Raw genomic sequence first — 22,820 nt, forward strand, 5'->3', positions numbered from 1 at the left:
AAAGTGAGTCCCAAGGTGGGTAGGAGTGAAGCATTTGATCTGGGAGAAAATTGGAGTATTTTGTCCATCCCCCTCCCCCAGGGTAGACTCACAGTAATATAATTCTGGGAGGTCATTTTTTTGTTGTTACAGTGCTGAGATTAAATCCAGAACTGCTGCATACACTAGGCAAGTGCTCATCCCCTGAGCTACATCCCCAGCTCTTCTCATTTGTTAAATTTTGAGAGAGTCTTACTAAGTTGCCCAAGCTGGACTCAAACTCCTGATCTTCCTGGCTCGGGTTCTCAGGCAGTTGGGCTTACGGTCATGGGCCACCACACCTGGCTGATGCAGTGGACTTGAGATGGTGTGAGCACCCACAGCGTGAAAAGGAAGGATTCCAGATAATTAGCAGTCTTTGCCTGTCCTTGGAGTCCCTCCCTTGTGGGTCCGTGAATCAATGCTTAATGACTTCATACGGTGATTGTTGTCAAGCCTAAAGAGGAAACCATAGTGCGAGCTCATTGTGATGGTGCGTTCAGCGGTAGAGAGATGTGCTCACTACAGACATAAACCGAAGAGGATTATAGTTGTTAGACCAGTCTGGTAAGACTGAAACATACTGGTATGTTCCCTCCATTGTAAATTCACACGTAACTTTCCGCGGAGATGTGGTGGCATCATTTAATGTAAGGCAGGAAATTTGCTGGTGATGATCAAGATTTTGAAAACTTTTAGCAGGACAGCTTAGTGTGATAGCTGTCTTTGTTCTGGAATGGGGTGAGGGGCCTCCACTCCCAGCCTTCAGAGCCCCCTGGGTGCTGTACAGTTTTATATTTATTTTTTCAGACCCTCATGCTATACCTTTTATAAAATCAAACACAAATTATTTGGGATGTTGAGAGACAATTTGGACATGAAAGGCACAGTACCCTTTGCTTCAGAGTAAACAAGTTTTTCTGGAGTGGGATTTTAACAAGAACAAGCTAGGTTCTTGGCCTTGTTGTCTTGCTGTTCTTGAACTGTAAAACCTGGAGAATCCTTGTAAGCTTCTCCAGGCTGCCACTCTGACCCAGAATCACTCTTCAGAGAACCCCTGTGATGTTGTTGATGTAGCTGTGTTGTCGTCAGAAGGACAAGTGGCAGCTCTGTGTCTGTTCAGGAAGCAGGCATTCTGAGTGGGTGCTCCAGTTGGCTGGTGAAGCACAGGGAGCCCAGGCGTTTGGTTTCTGCCCAGTGTTTCTCCTTCCTCTGGACCTCTGGGCTGGCGTGGATTGGCCCCTGCCCTGTTGGTGGGCTCCGCGGTCATGGGGGCTGTGTGTGGGCTGGCACCGCTCCCTCTGTGTCCTCTGTGTGCCTCTGTCTTTGCATGTGCTCCTGCTACCCCCTTCTCTGTCCTTACTTCACTGTCACACTTTCTCTGCTGTCACTCTGGCCTTTGGGCCCCTTCCTTCCAGCAGCTCTGGATATTTCTGGTACACTTGGTATAGCTGGGGAAAAAAAATGCAGTCAAATGCAGATCAAAAGCAGATGGAATTGCTTGCATGTTTGGGTAACTCCTAATCTGTTCCTTTTTACCTTTGACCTTTATTGTGACCGAGGATGCACAATACGTATTGACTTGGTGGACAGGCTCCTCTCAAGCTTCTCTTCCCCAAAGTAGCAGAAGCCTCCTGAGTCAATTTGGGAATCTCAGAGTCTCGGGGAGAATTATCTTTATTCATGCATCTCTAAAGGGAGAGGTCATGAAATTATTTCTACTCTAATTGCACGTTATCAATCATAGTAAAAGGACATCGGAATAACTAGCATTTTGCTTCTGATGATTGATAAAGCACAGCGTTCTCTCAGTTCATTCTAGACTCTGTTCAGTTTGAGACAGAGCTGGCACTAGAGGACCATGGCTTGTGAATATGAATTGATGGCAGTGTGACATTGGAATACAGTATTGTGCACCTCTCACACCAAGCACCCCAGTGCCTGATCGTATGTTTCTTGTGAAGAAATGCCCCTGTGTGCTGCTGCTACTTCTGTAAATGGGCTCCTGCATGCGCTGGCTGGTGGTTAGGCACAGTGCAGAGCAGGGCCCCCTGTGTCCCGAGACGCAGCTCAGTGCCTCCCTCCCCTGGAAGTGGCTGTTCGCTGATCTCTTGAGAGTGTTTTGGGGCTGTGCTCTGTAACTATCACCGCTGCCTTGTTGATTTGCATGCAAGAAGCTACAAAGACAACAACCTTGTGTGAAGGGCAGTGGATGGTTGACAAATCCAGAATCAGAACTACAGAGCTGAACAAATACAAATTACTGTAAAACCAGTTGAAGTTAAAATGAAACAATGGCAGTGATACGATCAGCATTCACCTGTGCCAGGCCGTCTATCCCATGCCTGCCACGTTCCCTCGTTCACTGTCCTTATAGTTTAGACATGCGTCCTTCAGAGCACACCTGAGACTGCAAATGTTTTGGGGTGACTGTTCCCCTTTTGCAGGAACCAGGGAAGATGTGACTGATGGGCGCAGACAGGCTTGTTTGTGGGGGGTAGCCCGGATTCTGACTTTAATTAGTCCTCAAGTATTGCTGCTATTCTTCTCATTTAAATTTCAGTGGTTTTATGTGTGATTACCCCAGGCAGATGCCAGCCACCAGTCTCCTTTCTGATTGCTGTGCTTGTTAACCCTTCAGAACAACGACAACGAGACGGCCCTGCATTGCGCTGCGCAGTATGGCCACACGGAGGTGGTAAAGGTGCTCTTGGAGGAGCTCACAGACCCCACCATGCGCAACAACAAATTCGAGACCCCTCTGGACCTGGCAGCACTCTATGGGCGGCTGGAGGTGGTGAAGATGCTGCTGAACGCCCACCCCAACCTCCTGAGCTGCAACACCAAGAAGCACACGCCTCTGCACCTGGCGGCGCGGAACGGCCACAAGGCGGTGGTCCAGGTCCTCCTCGATGCTGGCATGGATAGCAACTACCAGGTAGCAGGGCTGGTGCTCCTGCCAGCACCAGGGACTCTGTCTTTCTGGGAAAGGCTCTGGTACCACGCTGCTGGGCTGTGTTCTCATTTAGCACGTTCCATATTGCGTCTCAGGTGCTTCCATCTGTCAGCTCGTTTTAATGTGAAACTCTAGAGACAAATGAGTTCCTCCGCGAATCTGTTAGGTTTCTGATTTCTTTTCAGAGGTGGAACGAAGTCGTGAAGCCCTGAAAAGACGTGCTAGTGGACTCTCTCAAACTCCAAAAAGTTTCATTATCTTCCTAAAAATGTGTTCCCACCGCCACCTTTTGCACCTTCCAAGTCTCCTCAGCATAGCATTTTCCTTCATCCTTAGCTTTCCCCATTCAGACGAGCTTGGCATGCGCCAACTCACATTTCTGTTCTTCTCGTTACTCATTCTACCCAGGAAGGTGGAGTTCTGGGGAGTTTCACTGATAGATGAGTAATGGTTGCTCAAACGTGGCCTGCTGGTGGCACACACATGACCTTATCTGTGGACCAAGATTGTGGTTTTGGAATCCATACCAGAAAAGTTGGAAAGATAATGGCAGAGGGCTCTGTGTAGTTTGCTGTCCCACCCCTCCCGTCTGTGTCCCGTTTGTCATGTGGAGCCGCGCCAAACTGTTCTGATGACAGCCTGCTCTGCGCTCTCGTTTGCCTTCCAGACGGAGATGGGCAGTGCTTTGCATGAGGCTGCTTTGTTTGGCAAGACCGATGTGGTGCAAATCCTGCTGGCTGCAGGTGAGAGGTCGGCAGTGCTCTTGTCTCCACTGCATGCCGGGGATGGGACTGTTTCTCCTTAGCCTCCCTGGAGGGGAATTTTTTGCTGGCTGCATTTGAACCCAGTGTATGTGTGTCTCTGCTGGTTGATTATAAATGTATGAATTGTTTCTAAATAGCTGAATTAAATGGCTGTGGATAAAAACTATTGGTCGTGCTACTTGGGAGCCTTAGGCATCCTGGAATTTGACCTTCTTTCATTTCAGTGTGGCATAAAAACACTCACTCCCCTGGTCTACCTGGTGTGCCTTTCTAGGAATTGATGTCAACATAAAAGATAATCATGGACTGACTGCCCTCGACACTGTCCGGGAACTGCCTTCTCAGAAGAGCCAGCAGATAGCAGCACTTATTGAAGGTACCAGTCTGTCTCGCCATCCGGGAAGCTGGAGTCATGTTAACCAAGCTGAGGCATTTGTCTTTGGTGCAGCTCTGTTCTTTTTTTCTTTTCTTTTTAATCTTCCCATATAGATCACATGACTGGAAAAAGAAGTGCAAAAGATGTAGATAAAACCTCCACACCCCAACCACCTCTCCTCTCCAGTGTGGACTCCGTAGCACCGAAGTCTCAGGGTGAGATTTTCCTGGTGGGAACAGGGTGCTCAGCTTGGGAAGAGCTGAATATTCTTGGGCAGAATGGAAAATTCTAATTTAAATAATAATGAGTGGGGGTTGTGAGCTCTTAGTAAGTTTATATTCAGTTTACTTTTCCAACTACCATATAAAGTTTTATTGGCCATATCTTAGGCCTTTGCCTGTGGCCTCTTCTTTTCTACTTTATTTTGTTCTCTACTCGCATAGTTGGCTCTAGAATGTGATTGACAGGCTTGTGTCAAGATGAATTCAGATCTCAGAGAAACCTTGTGCTCATACATACTGCAGTGCCTGGCAGAGTTGACCCGCAGTAAATGTGCAGTGTGTGTCTCCTGTTAGGCAGATGTGTCTTCCGATGACGTGTTTTGGTAACGTATCATCTGGTCAACAGAGGCGGCCTGGATGCTGACATAGGCTGTCCAGCCCATCCCTCGTTAGCTGCAATCATTTTTCAGATTTATTGAGCAACCTTTAGGGTCCTTGGTGTGATGAATGATAGAGACAACATAAAGACCAACTGATACTTCCTCTCCCCCGATCCTAATAAATAAGGTGAGAGAAACAGAGTGGAGCTGAAAATGAAAAGAAGAAGGCGTGCACAGAGGCAGAGGGTCACGGGTGCCCAGCCTGTCTGTTGCAGGTTCTTTGTCTCCTTCCTCCCTACATCTTTTTCCTTGACCTCGTAGTCTGCTGGTAATGGGATTAAACACTCTAACTGCTTAGCTTTCAAGGATCTTATGTTTGTAGCTTTGACTACATACAAGCTACCTGGAGATGGTCAGCTTCTCTAAGTTGACTGTTTTGGAGTCACAAATTTGGACCCCACAGGCTCCGAGGTTGGTAGCTCTAGCAAGTGAGTCCCACGGCTGTGCAGCGCCAGCCTTGCAAGAAGCCTGCCACCCTCCACTTGAGCACATGGAGGCTCTTCCTGTCGGCTTAAGTTTTTCAGTTATATTTTGCGATATTTTATGGGCTAAGTTTATGCTCTTATGGTAGTGGGATATTTGGGGACTTTTATAAAGGTCTTGGAAGAGATCCCTCATAGGTGTCTAAAGTTTTTTGTTTTTGTTTTGTTTTTTCCGGAATCAAACCCAGGGCAGTGTGCACACTAAGCCAGAGCCACACCCCTGAACTGCACCCTCGCTCGCCCTATTGAATTAGGGAAAAATCTGTTTAAATCTCAGGGTATGAAGAGTTACTGAAATCTGCATTATTTATTCCTGCCCTGGAGCCAAGTGGTCCAGGTCCTGCCTGGGTCACTATTCTGAGTTCAGATCGCTGCAGATGTTTGGGGTGGGAATCTGAGGTTGTGCCCCTTTCATTGACCTCCTTGCCCTCCATCCTCAGGTGACGTGGAGAAGGCGGTGACTGAGCTGATCATCGATTTTGATACCAGCGCTGAAGAGGAGGGACCCTACGAGGCGCTGTACAACGCTGTCTCCTGCCACTCGCTAGACAGCTCGGCCAGCGGGCGGTCGTCGGACCGAGAGTCCACGAGCAAGGAGGCCGAGGCTGCAGGCAGCAGGACTGCTGGAGTGAGGCCTGTATGTGGCTCGGGGCCCGAGGCCGTGCGGGCACTGGGAAGGGGGACTGTGGCACCGAGTGCCTGCCCTTGTCCGACAGACCTGGGTGCCCTTGTTCTCTCTTCCTTATGGGGCTCTGCTGTGTCCCTGTCTTGATCAGAGTGGCAAAACTATGCAGATCCCGTGGAGGCAGGACGTTCATTTTTCTAGTTTTAGTATCACCAGTTTGTGTCTTCCATTCCTTTGCAGGCCAAGAGCCATTAAAGTCTTTCGTTTCTATTCATCCTAGTGCTGCTCTCTCTTTGGGTCTTCACTGTGTATTTTTCGTGTCCTTGCTGGAAGACAGAAATACACAGTGAAAGGAGTTCCTGCCTCTCTGAGTGTACACTCCCCTTCCTGGCCGGCCTGCAGGGCAAGATCCGTGTGGATTTGGGCAGATTCAGCATTCAGCTGGGTTGTAGAAAGGCTTCCGCACACCTTGTGTTCATTAGTTTGCGGCCTTCTTTTACTCAGTCATGACATCGTCAGCCACTGAGCTAACAGGGACAGCACTGGGATAACACTGGTTTTTCTTTCTCAAGGGCCACCTCCCAGTTTTACTGCTCTTGTCTGATGCTGGCTTTTACTTCCACGCTTATACGTAGTTCTCAAGACTGCTCACTCTCTCGTCTTCCCTAGGGTTGTGCTCTGAGCTTAGGCCTGAGTCACTGTTCCATGACCCTTCTCTCTTCATTGCCAGGCATTGTCAGGTCTGGAGCGTTGCTCATTGGCAGTGGCTAAGCTGGCCATGGCTCTGAGAGGACCCCAGTGCTAACCCCACCCACCGTGGGACAGGTTCCTGTGGGAGAGCTGCCTTTCCCTTTTGCTCTGCGTCTGGCTTAGGACCATCTTGCTGCTCCTCTGGCTGCTGGGTGATCCTTGGTCCTTCCAGGTGTGTCTGGGATTGGCCTGAGTTTCCTGGAATGTTCTTTTTTTGTTGGGCCCTTTTCTGTGCTCTAAAATAGTCCCAACATGTCAGCATGGATCCTGGAGAGCCGCCAGTCTTGTGGTCGCCACCAGCGTGGCTGTTATCAGGGGCTGTGACGGAGTCCTTGTGAGTGGTGAAAGCAAGTGTGAACTCTGAGCACTGCTAACACAGCACTTCCGTGGACACAGCTGGGTTTTTTCACATCTTTCGTTGTGAGGCACAAGGGAATGAAGCAGATGCAGCTGTGGAGGAAGGCTTTGCGTCAGATGGTGCTTACAGGTGATGCCCATTAGGGGGAGCTGGAGCCCTGGCAAGCAGCAGCGCAAGCCACCTGACGTAAGCTGGGTGACGGCTTCATGCCGCCTGACGGAGCCAGCTGCCCAAGGTCATGCTGAGTAGAAACTGGCGCGTCTGGAGCACACAGCTTGGCATTTTCACACCTGCGCGTGTAGCTGTTCTGTCTTCCTGGCCCGTGGTAATTAATGGTGCCAAAGAGGCAAATCTTGATAAGCGTAACGGAGTGATGTCCGCGTTGGCTGTGTACCCTCAGCCTGTGGTCCACACTGGGCACTTCTGTTCCCTTCCCAGGCCCCCGATGGTCACATCTTTCTCAAAAGCCTTTCAAGTTGTTCTTTCTTGCCTTTTGACCTTTGGAAGGCTCCTGGGTTGTGTCCTTTCTGGTCTTGCTGTTTCTCTCTGCTGTCCTCAGCTGCTTGTGTCGCAGGTTGGTTTACAGTGGAGGACATGATGTAGCCCTGCGCCTTTTGCCGCTCCCTCTCTCACGCCCTGCGCTGGGACCAGGCTCGTTCCTGTACTTCAGAGCAGAGGAGGGTGAGGAAAGTGAGATGTGGTGGGAAATCTGGTCTAATAGCTTTGTTTGGCTTCAGCACACAAAGCCCTTCTGCAGTCGTTGCCACTGGGGATTCGTCTGGCTCCAGGGACTGTGGAGATGACTGATTTATGGCGGTGCAGCGCTGAGCATGTCCCAGCAGAGATTGCGGGTGCCAAAACACTGATGCTGGTAGCTCCCCAAGTCGGAGAAGCGTCTTTCTTTGTAGGTTTCTCTGGGGAGCTTCCATCCTCCAGCACTCACCTCTGCCCTGGCTTCGGAAATGCTCTGGTGAACTGGCTTGCAGGCTGAGGGAGGGGCCGGCCCCTGTGGCAGGGCCCCAGTCCGTTCCGTGGGAATGAGGGCTGAAGCGTGGCCAGGGCTTTGGAATGAATGTGAACAGTGCTGGAGGCACTGCAGGTGCAGTGGGAACCTCTCTTCGCTGTCAGCTTCCGGGTTTCCTTCACCAGAATCATTCTGCATACTCCTGAAATTGTCCACTCCGTCATCTGACTGGCCCACCGTCTCCTCTTCTGTGAGTTTCTTGCTCTAGGATGGGAGTGGGCAATCTAAAGCCCATCTACAACTGCCTCTTTTTGTAAATAAAGTTGTATTGGAAGACAACCACATTTATTTATTTACCTGTTTTCTATTGTTCCATATGTACTCGGATGGCAAAGTTGACAACAAAACCTAAAACATTTACTACCTGGCCCTTTAAGAGTAAGTTTGCCAACTGGGTATGGTGATGCACACCTGTTATCCCAGCACTCTGGGAGGCTGAGGCAGGAGGATGGCAGATTAGAGCATAGCTTGGGCAACTTAGCAATTTAGTGAGATCCTTTCTCGAGGTAAAAAATGGGCTGGGGGTGTAGCTCAGTGTGAAGGCCCTAGCTTTAATTCCCAGTACCATATACACATACTGGAAAGCTTGCTATAGGGCAGAGAACTGACAAATATTCTTCTTTTGAAAATACGCTGAGGGTGACATAGGTGTTTAGGTGGCGATGATAAGTAATATTCATTATTGAAGGTGATGACTTGTTGTGTTGCCCAGGTCGTCCTCGAACTTCTGGCCTCAAGTAATCCTCTCACCTCCACCTGCCGAGTAGCTGGGACTGCAGGTGGGCACCACCATAGAGCAACTTTGAACTTTTGCTAATAAAAGGAGAGAGATGGAAGTCACAGCATTTAAGTTTGAAAGGATCTAATGTTGTACCCTTGATTACTTTTCTCATTACTTCCTCAGTAACCTTGCTTTTAGAACTAGTTCATAAGTTCATTCTTTTTGCCTAATCATTCCTTCTTATTAGAGCAGTCTGAAAGTGGAGCTACAGGTTTTCCTGTCCCTAAAGTTTTGTGTATTGCATCATGGAGGACGCTTTCTAACAAGGCAGGGCCTAGCTGTCAGTGCCGGCGTGGGTCACTGTGGCCTGAGGTGTCAAGGGGTGTTTATGATCTTTGCAGCAGATGTCAGAAACGGAGAGTGCCGACTGGACTGTGTGCGCACAGGGTCTCCATCTGTCACCTCGGTCTCTTGGAAGAATTCTTTACATATTCTTTTCCATTTCCAAGAGCTAACATAAGGGTAAACCAAGAAGCTAGATACTTGAAAATGAGGTAGTGGAATATGTATGTGTTTTTCCTTCTGCAGAGAGAACGTCCGCCACCTCCAGCAAAGCCGCCGCCGGATGAAGAGGAGGAAGACCGCATAGATAAGAAGTATTTTCCCTTGACAGCTTCTGAGGTAGAGGGTTGAGGGTTTATTCCTGTCACTGAAATACGAGTTTGTTGAGAAGTGCACCAAAGCGTGCTTAAAGAGGAGTTTGCTTGCCCCTGTTTTTTGAGGCGCCGGGCCTGTGCTGTCCCACTGAGCTACACCTGCCGCTCGCTTTCTCATTTTCCTGTCACCTCTTGATTAGGAGCAGAGCTGTCAGACTCACCCAGAAGTCCTGCAGAAATTTCAGCCCACCGTCCCACGTGGGAAGCAAGGCAGGCACGCGCCTCCAGGTCCCGTAATGGAAGTTTTACTTTTTGCTTCTGTGCCCGTGCAGTCCTGACAGAAAATGTCGCTTTGTCCCCCAGTCTCCGCTGTCTAGACTGGGCCGCCTTGTGAGAGTGGTGCTTCTGCCCCGAACGCCGTATTTCTGTTCTGGCACTTTCCCCGCTTCATTCATGTGCGGGCCCTGCACGCCAGGACTGTATTAGAAAAGCAGCAGGGGTGGTATCGGAAGGGCAGACAGAGACAGCGAAGATTGCTTTTTAACAAAGAAGTGTCATGGGGGGATAACTCCTTCTCACTTGGGTTTTGAAGAAAATTATGTTTTCTTTGATCTTTCTTCTTTAAAATGCTCCTTTAATACCCCCTACCATTCAGAGAATATAGCTTTTCAGTGTTTATTCAGAATACTTCATAATTTTAAGTTACTTTGAAGTTTATTAAATATAGACAGTTATTATTCCTTAATTTTAAAATATCAACTAAGGTAAGCCCGTTAATTCATCCCCTCAGCTCATCCGTAGAAGCTGGGACCCGTTGTCTCACATAGTCTTGCTCTGGACCATCCAGTAAGGCAGGTTCTGTTATTCCGTGTATGCATGTGGCACTGTAAGCATGGCGTTAGTTTAGTAAAATGTGTGCATTCAAGGAAATCCCTTTAAAAATCTTAAAGGCAAGGGGGGAGATAGGGGAGGATGTTTATGCTAGGTACACATTTTCTGCTTATTTCTTTTTGTCCCCAAATTACAAAGTGCTTATTATTATGTCTCAACCAGAGGTCTCTGGAATTGCAGCCTCTTGTTATTACCTCTGGGTAATAGTACGTTGCTGGCTGATAGAAGTGCACAGAGTAAACCCCACACTTTTTTATGAATAGAGGCTTGCTTCTTTATTCCTGGTCTTTACACAGAGAAACCGAGTAGTGAGGAGCAGATTCATTTGGGACCAGGTCTCCGTAAATGCCTTTTGCTGCCTCTTTAACAGGAGCCTGAATTGAAATTCCTAATCCCTGGGGATAGGAACAAGACTCACACAAGCATTAGATAGCTGGGATTTTCCATTCTCCCAAGACTTTCTGAAGCACGAAGTCTGCCAGGGCGTGGTGAGGGAGTGTCCATATTATTCTGCATGGGAGAATCTCTGAGTAGGAATTTGCCTTCTAGAATGTGTTAGTTACCCCAACACAGTCAATATTTGGAAGGCCACGAGAAGCCTGAATTTTATCCACTGGTCAGTAGAGGTCTGTGAATATGTAGGGGATGTGCCCTGAGTCACTGTCCTTTGAATGATGACCCAGGCAGACTTTGTACATATGCCATGGTCTGAATGGATACTCATCTGCACAAGTGGGCTATTTATTTTTAACCCTGTAGTCTTCCCTCCCGCTTCCCTCCCCTCCCCTTCCGTTCCCTTCTCTTTCTGTTGTCTTTCTTTCATTCTTTTATTCTTTTCTGGAGATTAAACCCCAGGTCCTTGCACTGAGCTACACCCTCAGCCCTTTTGAATTTTTATGTTTTTGAGATAGATCTGAGTCTCTAAACTGCCCAGATGGGGCTCAAACTTGCTGTCCTCCTGCCTCAGCCCCTCAGAGTGCTAAGATTATAGGTGTGCACCTCCACACCCGCACCATCTTTCTTTCTTACACTCACAAAGCTTTAAAACCCTAAACTCTTGTCTCAGGAGACACTGACATTAAACTTTAGGGTTTGTATTGGGCAAGCATCTGCCCCCATGACTGGGTCCCTGTTCCTGAGGGTTCCCATTATGAGGTGATCCACAGCAGCCCTTACAGGAAGCTGAAACATACCTGGCTCCAGGAGACTTTATCAGTTATGACTTGATTGTAAAGCTGGCTTTAAAAAAAATTTCTCTCTTTCCCTCCCTCCCTCCCTCCCTCCCTCTCTCCCTCTCTCTCTCTCTCTCTCTCTCCCCCTCCCCCTCCCTCCCTCCCCCTCTCCCTTCCTCCCTCCCTCTCTCCCTCTCTCTCTCTCTCTCTCTCTCTCTCTCTCTCACACACACACACACACACACACACACACACACACACACACACACACCCGTGTGCGCGCCCGCGCTGTTGAGATGCTTTTGCCCTGCAAAAGGGGCTGCAGCTGCTTGGGGACGGACTGTGATCTTCTCGGTGCTCGGATGTGCTAGGCTTGCTGGGTTTGCAGCTGCTGTGTTCTCTCTTCCTGGAAGCCGCCCGCACCCCAACTGGACATTCCTTTGACCACTGTTCGTGGTACTGCTCATGGCGATTCTCTGCAGTGTTACTGTCCACGTAGCAGAAGAACTTTTTTCAGCTTTGGTTTATTGCCAGCCCTAGAGGAAAGAGACAACAGATTAAGAAGTAATTTAGTAAAGAGCAGAATCCTTTCTGTTGAGAATCGGTTATTGCCATGTTCACTGTGACACGGGGCTGCTAGAGAGAAAGCTGAGGGCTTGAGAAAGAGCAGTTGATTGCTTTACAATGAGATTTTAATCCTGGAGCTTGTAGGGGCCAATGCCAGGAAGACGAGAACACCCTCGGTTATTGTCTGCGTGTGAGCAGGGATTCTCGATAGACAGCTGAAGGAGCGAACACGTTCCAGACTGGGTGGAGAGTAAAATGAAAGCCAGAAAAAAACGAGGTCAGTCAGGTCCACAACAGGGGAACTGATGTTATGGCCACGGCTCTGCTGAGAGCTCTAGGTGTAACCCTCACAAGTCCCTGGGCCCCTGTGGGACCCGCTCCGTCATCTACAAATGTAAGGCCTGGAACCAGGTACACCTGCTGTGACTGTCACTTGGATGGTGGGTGGTTTTCCTGGTTCTACATGTCCTGCACAGAAACCAGGCATGAAGTAGATGCAGATCTGGTGGAAGTCCTAGATCCTGTCCCTTGCCTCTTGGGGAGGTGGTTGTAGGCCAGGCCTGCCTGAAGCTTTCCACAAGCATTGGCCATGTGGGATCCCCAGGGAGCCGGGTTTCCAGCTCTGCCGAGTGCTGGGTGGGTGTGGAAACCTGCAGCACACACGTTCCTGTCTGTAAAGACTAGGTATTAAGTTGACACAGTGCGAGCTGATTAACGGGCCCTCTTTGTTCCCTTAATTGTGTTCCCGGCAAAGAAGAGGCAAAGAATAAGTTATACAGGCAAATGGCTGCACTGTAATGAAACGGCTTTTGGCTTCCAGGTGGCTCTCGGTAAATGGAGTTCCTGCTGTGCTCCGCAGAATTGGGAAGGAGACGTCATTCTGCCTTGAGAGTGGCAGCCTCGCTAGCAAACAGCAGCCGCAGCGTCTCACTTAGTCTGCAGCAACCAGAGCCCCTGTCATCTCATTAGGCCAGGGTGCAGGCCAGGGAGAGGCAAACCCTTGCTAACCGCAAGCTGGACACATTTCCAACACATGGGCGTGTCAGTGAGGAGTCTGTACTAAGGGATCCCACTGTTCGTAGGGTGAGCTTCTTTGTTAGGTCCAGTTGGGGACTCCCGCAGCCACTTTGTTCCGAATCCATGACCCCAGCCACACTGCTCAGCAAGAGTCTGCTTGGGCCGCTGTCCTGAGAGCTGGTGTGTGAGGGAAGACTCGCCTTCGGGCACGTTGGCGTCTTGGGCCAACAAGCAGGGTTACCCTCCAAGGCTTGCGCTCTCTTCCCGAGGGGCTGTAGCACAAGTGTGGTTTTCTGGCTTGGTTCAAGGGAAAACTTGGCTCCTGTGGTGGTAGGGACAGCTGCAGCCACCAGGCCTGCAGTGGCCAGAGCCTCCCAGCTGCAGGTGCAGGAGCACTTTCGTCCAGCTCTTTTCCGAGGGACACTTGGCCCCCCGACTCAGGCTGCTTACAGAGACACCGCCACCCCGTACCCCACCTCCAGGAATCCAGGCTTCCGGCCACGTGGCTCTTCAGAGCAGAGGTGGGGGAGTCGTTTAAAATTGTGCCACCGTCCGTGTGGCAGGAAGCCACCTTAGGGAGATTCTTTCTCTGCAGCCCCAGGGCCTGTGAAGAAAGGCTGTCAGACTGTGAGCCACTCGTTTCTAGTAAATGTCAAGTGTTCAGGATTAGTCAGAAGTCGTCTTGGTTTCCTCTTGCGAAGGTGAGGATTTCAGCTTTTGGATAGTGTATGTATATGAGGGAAAAAAATACGAGAAAAATAACAGGAGGATGCAGCGTGGCCAGAAGCTGCGTGGAGATACCATCCACAGAAGGGACTGCGCGGAACACTGTGGAGATGAGGGCAAGGGAAGGACAGAGTGTGCCTTCTACTCCCCACTTTTTGAAGGGTAAAATGAGAAAGAATATTCCAATCAAAGACCATTGAATTTTGTGGCCCCGATGTTGTCTTGGCCTGTTTTTATTGTTAGACTGAGGCTAGGCACTTTGTAAAAAAAAAGCCTTACAGACTGAGGCTAGGCACTTTGTAAAAAAAAGAGGTTTACTGTATTTAGCTCACAGTTGTGAAGACAGAAAGCCCAAGCCCCGTCCATTCAGCTGCCGCATGACAGCAGGTGGATGTGTCACGTAGCACCTGCAAGAGCAGAGGCCCAAACTCACTTCACAGCAGCCCGCTCTGGAGCTGGTCCTGTGCCAAGAGCGCTGGACCTCTGAGGGCAGCCTCAATCCTTGCATGGCGGACTGGTCAAGTGTGGAGCCAGCCTGGCCTGACTGCCTCCCGCGACGCCCCACCTCTTACAGGTTCTCCTGCTTGCAGTCCCGGTCGGGCGGGGGAGCGAGTGCCCAGCACAGTCTTGGGAGGGCAAGTCCTAGCAGGTGTAGCGCCCGGAAAGCAGTTGTGATTCCCTGTGACACTTGAGTCACTTACCTTCTCTCCCTGTCCTCAGCGGCCCTCAGCTGCAGAAGCGGAGCCCGTTGCGCATGTGCTCAGTAGCTCCTGTCTAGGTAGCAGCCAAACGCACAACAGCACTGAGTGTTTCTCTCTCTCAGGTCCTGGCCTTGCGACCCAGAACTCAGGGGAGCGCAGTCAGGGAAGAGGACGAGCACCCTTATGAGCTGCTCCTAACTGCAGAGACAAAGAAGCTGGTGTCAGCAGACGGAAAGACGAAAGGTACACATGGCACACCTCACTTGCGCCCCGTGGCAGAGACAGCTCCACCGGGATTTTACAGCCTGTGGTCCTGAGGGCAGGGGAGGGCGAGGTGGCTGCGGCAGGGGTCCCTGGGTCGGGCAGTCTGCGCGGTGGCTGTGTCCTGCTTTCATTTTCCATACTCAGCTCTGTACCTGGGGTGAAGGTGGCTGCCCCACACGCAGCCAGGAGGTTGGGTCAGCCTGGGTGGCAGCTATGGGAGGAGAGACTGCCACCCCGCCACGGGGATGGATCGAGGGGCTCTCGCCCTAACCCCTGAGTTGATGCCATGTGGCAGACAAGCCCCACAGGTCTGTCCCTTCAGGGTCAGGCGGACTGTACAGGCTGCTTTTGAGCCCTGACCTCAGAGTAAGATAGTCCTAGGGAGGGGCCGTGATTGGTTACCACCCGGTAACGAGAGTGCTCTGTCCCTCTGTCCCCTTGGCCTACTTTCATTGCCGCTGAGAGGGTGAGAGTCGCAGGATTGACAGACGCCAGCCTGTCGGTGTCGGTGTCAGTATCGTACTGGCTCTCCCCAGGCTGGACCGGAGGGTGCTGCGTTTCACACTGCAGTTGGGAAGGAGCCCGTCAGCTGCAGGCACTAGGCCTTGTGCAGGGCAGAACCAGTGCTCCTTTCTGTCTGAAGAGCGTCCGTGGTTCTGGTAAGAGTGGGGTGAGGCGGTTTCCTTTGAAATGTCCTTTGTCAGACTTGGCGGAGGGTCCCGGGTGGCGGACAGGATGCGCAGGTGTGGATGACATTGTGAACCTGGTTTTTATGGTCCTCGTGAAAAGGCTGTCGCTTCTGGCGTATAGAAACATCGTGGCATTTTCATAGTGTTTCCTTTTGCTTTGTGCTTTATGGTTCCCGTTTTTTTAGCTTTAAAAAATAAAAGTCATGAGTTTTGACAGATAGAGCTATGTAACTGCCACAACAGTCAAAATAGAAAACAGTTTGATCACACCAAAGAGTGGTCCCCTGTCCTCCTATAGCCTGCCCCTCCCGTCCCTTATCCCTGGCAGCTACAGCTCAGACATTTGTCCCAGTGACTTTGCCTTTTCCCCAAAGTTACACAAATGAACCCATTCAATACCTTCTCGCCCAGCAGAGGACATTTGAGATTCACTCATGTTGTCACACAGGCCAGTGAGGTGTCCCATTTCATCGCTCCCTTACATCCTGTTATATAACTGTTAGGAGAACAGGTTTATCCGTTCCCCTCCTCGGCGGCGTTCAGGTCACTTACATGTTTTTAGACAGGTGTAAGTACAGCTGCTACAAACATTTGCAAAAAGCTGTGTGTGTGAATTGTAAGTTTTCGTTTCACTTGTATGTAAGAGTAGGCTTGCTGGGACCTAGGAAACACCTTTAACTGTGGAAAGGGGCTGCCGCGCCCTTTTCCAGGGTGGTTGTGCCATTCTGAACAAGGTCAGTGGTGTATGAGAATTCCGGTTCGTATGTAGCCTCCCTGATACTTCTCACACTGTTATTTCTCCAGAAACTTTAGCCATTCTGATTGGTATGTAGTGATGTCTTCTAATGGGTTTGATTTGCATTTCTCTAGTTGAGCATCTGTTTATATGATTATTTACCATTAATGAACTATTTAGATCTTTTGCTTATTTTCAAAAATGGCTTGTTTCTTTTCCCATTGAGTTGTGAGTTCTTTATATTTTGCTTAGAAGTTCTTTATCAGATGTGTTTTTCTCCCAGTCTGTGACGCTGTCTGTACAATGTCTTCTTCTCTTCTTTTTGGTGGTACTGGGGATTGAACCCAGGGTCTTGCTGAGTTGCTAAGGTACCCAGGATGGGCTCAAACTTGTGAGCCTCTGACTCATCCTACCAGAGTGCTGGGATTACAGTATGCACCACCAGTCCAGACTTTCGCAGTTTTTTTGAGCAGAGATTCTTAATTTTTTTTTTAAGTGATTAAAGTGACAAATATTTTCCTGTGTCTTCTAGAAATTTCCTACCTGTAGGTTTTACACTTTATAATCCATTTTGAGTTGGTTTTTGCACATTGATATCCCATACTTTCAGCACTGTGCAAACGACTGTCCGAAGTCCTTTCTTTGTTGTATTGATTTATTTTTAACTCAGACCCTTAGGGCAGAGTAGACCACTGATGCCCTTTCTAAGTGCTTAAAACAAAACCCTTATAGACCCAGCACTGGATTCCATTTAATGTTCTGTTAGAAAATGGTTCTTCATAAGGGAAGAGCCTTCAGCATCAGGGAGAAAAGAGATTCTGATTCTTTCAAAGACTTCATCTGGAACCACTACCCATAGCTTGCTCAGCTTTTGGAAGGAAGAATAGGGGAGAGTTGGACCCAGTCAGGAGCAGGCCTTCGCCCCTGGCTGCCATAGTCTCTGTGGGACTTGCAGTCCCCAGTCAGGAGGGAGCTGTGAGGGAGGACGGAGGCCCTCGCAGCTGCTACTCCTCTGCTTCAGCTTCCTCCAGCCCCAAGTACTGAGCTAGCTTGCTCTCTCTCTCTCTGTCTCTCTCTCTCTCTCTGTGTGTGAGGGTAATTGAACAGAAGCAAGTAAGGCGCGCCTGCCTCCAGGCAAGCTGGATCGCTCCAAGATCTTTCAGACAAAGAGGCTGAGACATTAAGTATGAACACGGGCTGGCCAGCTCCTTAGAAGCCCTGCCCGTCCTGTTGGCCTAACCGGAGCAGCCGGCCGGGAGGGAGTGCCTGCCTGAGCTGGTAGGAGGGAGGCAATCAGCCGACCGCATTGTGCCTTGTTCATACAAAATCCTTTTTGCTTTTCCATTAATGTCATTATCCTCTACCGCTTTTACGAATTAATGGATCAGCTTTCCAAAGGCAGTGTTCCCAAGATGACCAGAGCGTTCCATCCCTCAGTATATTGTAAGGAACTACAGTGTGGCCAGGCATGGTGATGAGCACAGGTAATCGGCGCACACTTGAAGGCTGAGGCAGGAGGATCAAAAGTTTGAGTCCAACTGGGCAACTTAGCAATTAAATGAGACCTTGTCTCAAAATTAAAAGAGGTGGGGATGTAGCTCAGTGTGAAGGCCCGGAGTTCACTCCCTGTAGAAGAAACAACAAGATTAAGGAAAAAAAAATAACTGTATTAATTGTCTTAGACATTCACCTCATCACTGGGACAAAATACTCGACACCCACCACTCGAGGAAAGGTCTCCTGTGGCTGACACTTGGTCGCCGTTTCTGTTCCTGGTGGGCCGGCTCTGAGGCAGAGCCACACGGTCGGAGGGCCTGCCGGGAAGGAAAGTGGCTCACCTCATGGCATCCGGGAAGCAAAGGGGAGAGCTGAGGGGAGAGCTGAAGTCCCAGAGACCCCTCCTGACAGCAAGTCAGCTGTAAGCCCCATAATCCAGCCACCCCTCATATACCTGTAAGAGTATGAGGCTTTGTAGGACCTCTAGATGCAAACCATAATGCTTACTCTTTCTTAATAGCTGCTGAATTCCTGTAGCTCATATTTTCATTCTCAAGTTGATGAATGTTTGATCTGTCTCCACCATTTTTGTGGACATTTTATATAATTTTTTTTTTTTTTTTTTCCAGTCTTTTGAGATGGTGTCTCGTTATGCAGTCCAGGCTGGCCTTGAACTCACAGCAGTCCTGTTGCCTCAGCCTCCCAGAGTGCAGGGATTACATATGTGCACCATCACGCTGGGCTGTACATATATTCTTATACATTACAAGAATGTTTTTCCTTTTTTTCTTTGCACACATGTCTGCCCATGTGCACATGTCCTGGAGGTTGACCTCAGGGCCTTGCACATGCTCGGCAGGTACTCTACTGCTGAACTATTATTTTTGAGACAGTCTTGCTAAGTTACTTCATCTGGCATTGAACTTGTGATCCTCTTGCCTCAGCCTTCCTGAGCTAGAATTATAGGCATGGATCTCTGCATTCAGCAAGAGTTTTTCTTTAGAAAAAATCGATGGGAAGTAGAATTGGTGATCTTGGTGCACACGTTGGTCTAATTGGTGGCCCTAACTTGCCTGAGTAGCTTGGGTTACAGATGTGCACACTACCATGCGAAGCTCCCAGCCCTTTTAAAAGTTTTATTTGGGGACAGGGTTTCACTGAGTGGTCTGGTTACCCTCAAACTTGCATTCCTCCTGCTTCAGCCTCTAGTAGCTGGGATTAGAGGCATGTGCCACCACGCCCTGCTTCCAGATGGTTTTGTGTTTTGGTTTTTTTTTTGGTTTTTTTTTGGTATCAGAAATTGAACTCAGGACTTTATGCTTGCCAGACAGGCACTGTGCCACTGAGGTATATCCCTGGCCCAGATGGTTTTGTCATTGTCTCATCCAGGTAGGTATTCCGCTCTAGTTTAAGTTGTTTCAAATGTAGAAAAAGTCTTCTGAAATCATTACACAGGGCCGGCGTAGTACAGAGCAGTATTCCCAGTTCTGTGCAACCTGGTTGTTCGTTTCTCTTTAGTATTTGACTGCTCACTGGACATCCTGGACAGATCACCACTCAGAGAGACAATAGACAGCTTTCCAGCTTTGATAGCAAATAGCGAGTAACCAGAGGTCTGAGAGTCTTACTGTTCTGTGTGGGGCTTTCTCGCAGCATCCACGAATAGTGCCTGGTCTCTGTGAAGTGGTACTTAGCTGAGGACGGTGGCGAGCAACTGTCGAGACACGGGCAACTGTCGAGACACGGGCTCCGGTGCTCCCTGGTGTGGTGCCATTGCATTCCGAGGTCTTTAAATGCAGCAAGCTCGGTGTTCGCAAGAGCCATTGTTTCTTTCCACTGTGTGGTTTGGGCAGAGCCTGAAGACAACGTTACCCTTCCCTCGGGGAGAGAACGGTCATTTCGTCTTGTCCCCTACTCCCCATCCACGGTGCTGCCCCTTCCTGAGCCTTTGGGGAATCCCAGGGTGGAAATCCTGCCTCTGCCCGTGTGCTCGGACGTGCTTCCGTCTGCTCGTCGGCTTAGTGAGATTTCACAAAGAAGAGAAAATGGGTACCTGTGTTCCACCCGCTAGCACTGCCTGCGAGACCAGGCGAGCGTTCTGTGGCAGATGCTGAGGAGTAAGTGTTGGTGCTTGTCTCACAAAGGGACGTCTGTGAGACAGTTTACCAAGTAAGCCCTACAGTCAGCCACCTCTTCCTCCATCTTCCTGCACTGGGGGCGTCCCTGCCGGAATCCTGCTGCAGACGTCCTCCTCGTACCAGCGTATCTTTCTGAGTTGGAATAATTCACTTTTTCATTCATTATGGGAAAAGCCAAGGTCTTGTGAACTATACATCTATATTTTCTTCTAGAAGTGCATATAATACACACAAGAGCTAATAATCAGAAGTGGGCAGGTTATGTTAAATGCATACAGAAGTAATTTCGGTGGTCAGAAGAGGATAAGTTATGCGAGCAGAAGCGATCAGAGGCAGTGTGACGAAGGAAACAGCATTTGAGTGGAGCCCTGAGGTGGAGAGTGAAACCTGAAGGGCAGGAGTCAGGAGGAAGAGGGAGCAGCCCGGCGGGGGCGGCGCCAGTGCGCGCAGTTAGTGCAGTGGGTGACAGGGAGGCAGAGAGCAGCCAGAGGGTGGTTAGTGACCCACCCGGGCCTGTCGTAGTGCAGCGGGCCTCGAGTGTCCTCTGTACTCCAAAGACAGTGCTGTACTGTTGAAGCGTTTTGACTGGGGTGACAGGATGAGAGTCACGCTGTCAGGAGGTGCAGTTACGGTGTGGAGTCACCGATTGGGAGAGACCAGGGGCAGGAATGCTCCAAAGTCAAGAGACCTCAGGGGTCTCTGGAAGGCAGTTAGAGCACAGCCTGCCAGGCGCTGGGGAGTTACAGGAAGAAAGGTAGGGATGGGAGAACATAGAAGAGATGGGGGAAGTGGTGTTAGCAGGACAGACAAGTAGAGGTGGACGCGGGGGAGGGGAGGTATTAAGGTGGCTCTGAGGTTTTGAGCCCCAATACTTGAGGAAATATTGCGCATCCAAAAGAAAACGGGAATCAAGGAAGGGGCGTGTTTGAGGGACGACATTAACTCCAGTTTTAAATAGGTGAAGCTTGAGGTATTTTAGGTACCAGAACATCTGAGTAAAAATGCCCATAAGCACTTGGAAATGTGGGTCTGATGCTCAAGAGAAACGTTCAGATTAGAAATGAAGATTCGGGAGAGAGGCGCAAAAGGAAAGAAACACAGGGTGGAAATGAGGAGATCGAAGTAGCTTAGAAGCTGAGGCCGAGTGTGACAGAACATCCCAAGTCGCTGCCGTTGAAATCCAGAAACAAGGCAGCTTATGATCCTCAAAGACCTAGTCTCCTTCCGTTGTCTCATGGCTCAGGCCAGCCGCACGGGAAGGGGATGGCGCTGGGAAGATGGGTGTGCGCCGTTCTTCCCTATCACCGCTGGCCAGGACTGGGGGTGGGAAAGACGGGGTGGAGGGAGGCTTTCTGAAAATCCACTGTGAAGAACGAAGGGGGAGTGAGTACTGGGGACACGGTTGCCGTTTCCAGTGACAGAGAAAGAGCTGGCAGGGTGCAACCGAGCAAGACTCAGGCGTGAAAGGCCGTGGGTGAACCCTCGATGGGGAGACGCCCTCTGAGGGAAGCACAGGGAGAAGTCGCCCCCAGGTCGGGACCGGTGTTGAGCAGAGTTAAGGAAGCCTGTCTTGTCTGCGTCTTCCAGATGTGAGCGATCTGGCTGCGACATCTGTCACCCCGTTGATCACCTGCGTCTTCTCAGGAAACCCATGTGGGTTTTCTCCAAGAATACGGGGGCGCTGGGGGAAGATGATAGTGTGGAGAGAATGGAGCAGTGAGGAATGGACCTAAAGGGGCACAGGTTCAAGAAGAGAATCAAAGGCTGCCCGGGCCCCGGTGAAAGGAGACAGCCTGATCGGCAGCTTGTCCTTGAGTACATCTCTTCCGCTTGTCGGCCGGGGACCTCGAGGGAGCCACGCAGCTCCTCACCTCAGGTTCTCCGAGTAAAGAAGGGTACTGCCTCTCGCCTCACGGCTGCTGCGGACAGTAAGAGGAAGTCACTGCGCACGGTGTCTGGCACAGAGTGACCAGTACTTAATAAACAGTGGCCGCTGGAAGCCCGCGGAGAGAGGTGCATTTATAGAAGACTTAGTCAGTTGTTTCTCAAGTATTTCACAGGGCTCAACATTCCAGCAACTGCAGGAGAGAAAGCAAATGGCTGTGAATACCCAGTATTAGAACTGGCCGAAGATCAAGAGGCACAGACAGCAAGTGTGCTGTTAAATTAGGCAGGGTTAGATAGTGTAACTGCTTGGAACCGGAGCCAGGCCGAGCTGGGCTGCTGGAGAGTACGGAAGCTGAGGGGCACAGGGAGGGCCGAGAGGCAGTGACCAGCTCTCCAGGAGCTGAAGGGAATGAGGAGGTGCAGGTAGTGAGCGGGCAGAAGCAGATCAGCGTGGAACAGCCTTCATTCCCAGCGCGGGGCTGCACCAGTGGGCACCGAGGTAGGTAGAGACGGTTCAGCTTGAACACTCTCTGCCACACCACGATGTGTCGCTCTGAACCAAGCCAGCTGCCGACCCCTTCTGGGTTTGAGCTTTATTCACCTGGTTTACAGGGCCACTTAGAAGAAGCCCGTCTCCTTTGCAGAGTCAGGAGAAAAGAAAGCAGCCTGCATGTGCGGTGCCACCAGGAAGAGCAATTTGGAAGCGGGTGTCAGTGAGCACTGATGCTAATGATAGCAGCTATGTTTACCGAACGCTCCCTCTGGCCGGCTCATGCTGAGTTGATTTATGCTGATTCTGTCATTGTGTATTTCCAGACAGATCTTGGGGTAGGGGCTATTTTCGTCCCTGTGTAGTAGATGAGGAAGTGCGGGATAGGTGTTAGATTTGGGACTGGAGCCCTGGTCTGACTGAATCCAAAGCCTGGATTTTTAACCATGAGACTATAACATTTCATCAGAAGCCCTGCTGCTAGTCATGTTTTTCACACCATTGAGCTAAAGGGACCATGGAGAACCACAGCTTTCAAACATACCAAAGAGCAAAGCTTGGTCCATGTTCCCAGCCAGCCAGCCAGCCAGGTTTGTTTGGTTTTTATTTTTTGTTTTTTTTTTGTGGGTTTTTTATGGCTTTCTGAGACAGGAA

General features: G+C 50.0%; 1 protein-coding gene across 10 annotated transcripts in view; it reads left to right on the forward strand.

The window, feature by feature from the left end:
• The window catches only part of Anks1a (ankyrin repeat and sterile alpha motif domain containing 1A), a 154,174-nt gene that overhangs the window by 73,295 nt on the left and 58,059 nt on the right, over positions 1–22,820 (forward strand). For 4 of the 10 annotated variants that reach the window (XM_013516790.1, XM_013516791.1, XM_013516794.1 and 1 more), the window contains 9 exons: positions 2,660–2,956; positions 3,642–3,717; positions 4,013–4,114; positions 4,228–4,329; positions 5,698–5,894; positions 9,324–9,391; positions 9,592–9,679; positions 14,588–14,708; positions 15,266–15,388. In XM_013516790.1, coding sequence (XP_013372244.1) covers positions 2,660–2,956; positions 3,642–3,717; positions 4,013–4,114; positions 4,228–4,329; positions 5,698–5,894; positions 9,324–9,391; positions 9,592–9,679; positions 14,588–14,708; positions 15,266–15,388 — 1,174 coding nt within the window. Of the gene's footprint in view, positions 1–2,659; positions 2,957–3,641; positions 3,718–4,012; positions 4,115–4,227; positions 4,330–5,697; positions 5,895–9,323; positions 9,417–9,591; positions 9,680–14,587; positions 14,709–15,265; positions 15,389–22,820 lie in introns of all 10 variants that reach the window. The other 6 variants (XM_005389537.2, XM_013516797.1, XM_005389538.2 and 3 more) reach the window with 3 other exon arrangements.

This window comes from Chinchilla lanigera, unplaced genomic scaffold (genome assembly GCF_000276665.1).
Source record: "Chinchilla lanigera isolate Chin_1 unplaced genomic scaffold, ChiLan1.0 scaffold00036, whole genome shotgun sequence".
Lineage (NCBI taxonomy): Eukaryota > Metazoa > Chordata > Mammalia > Rodentia > Chinchillidae > Chinchilla > Chinchilla lanigera.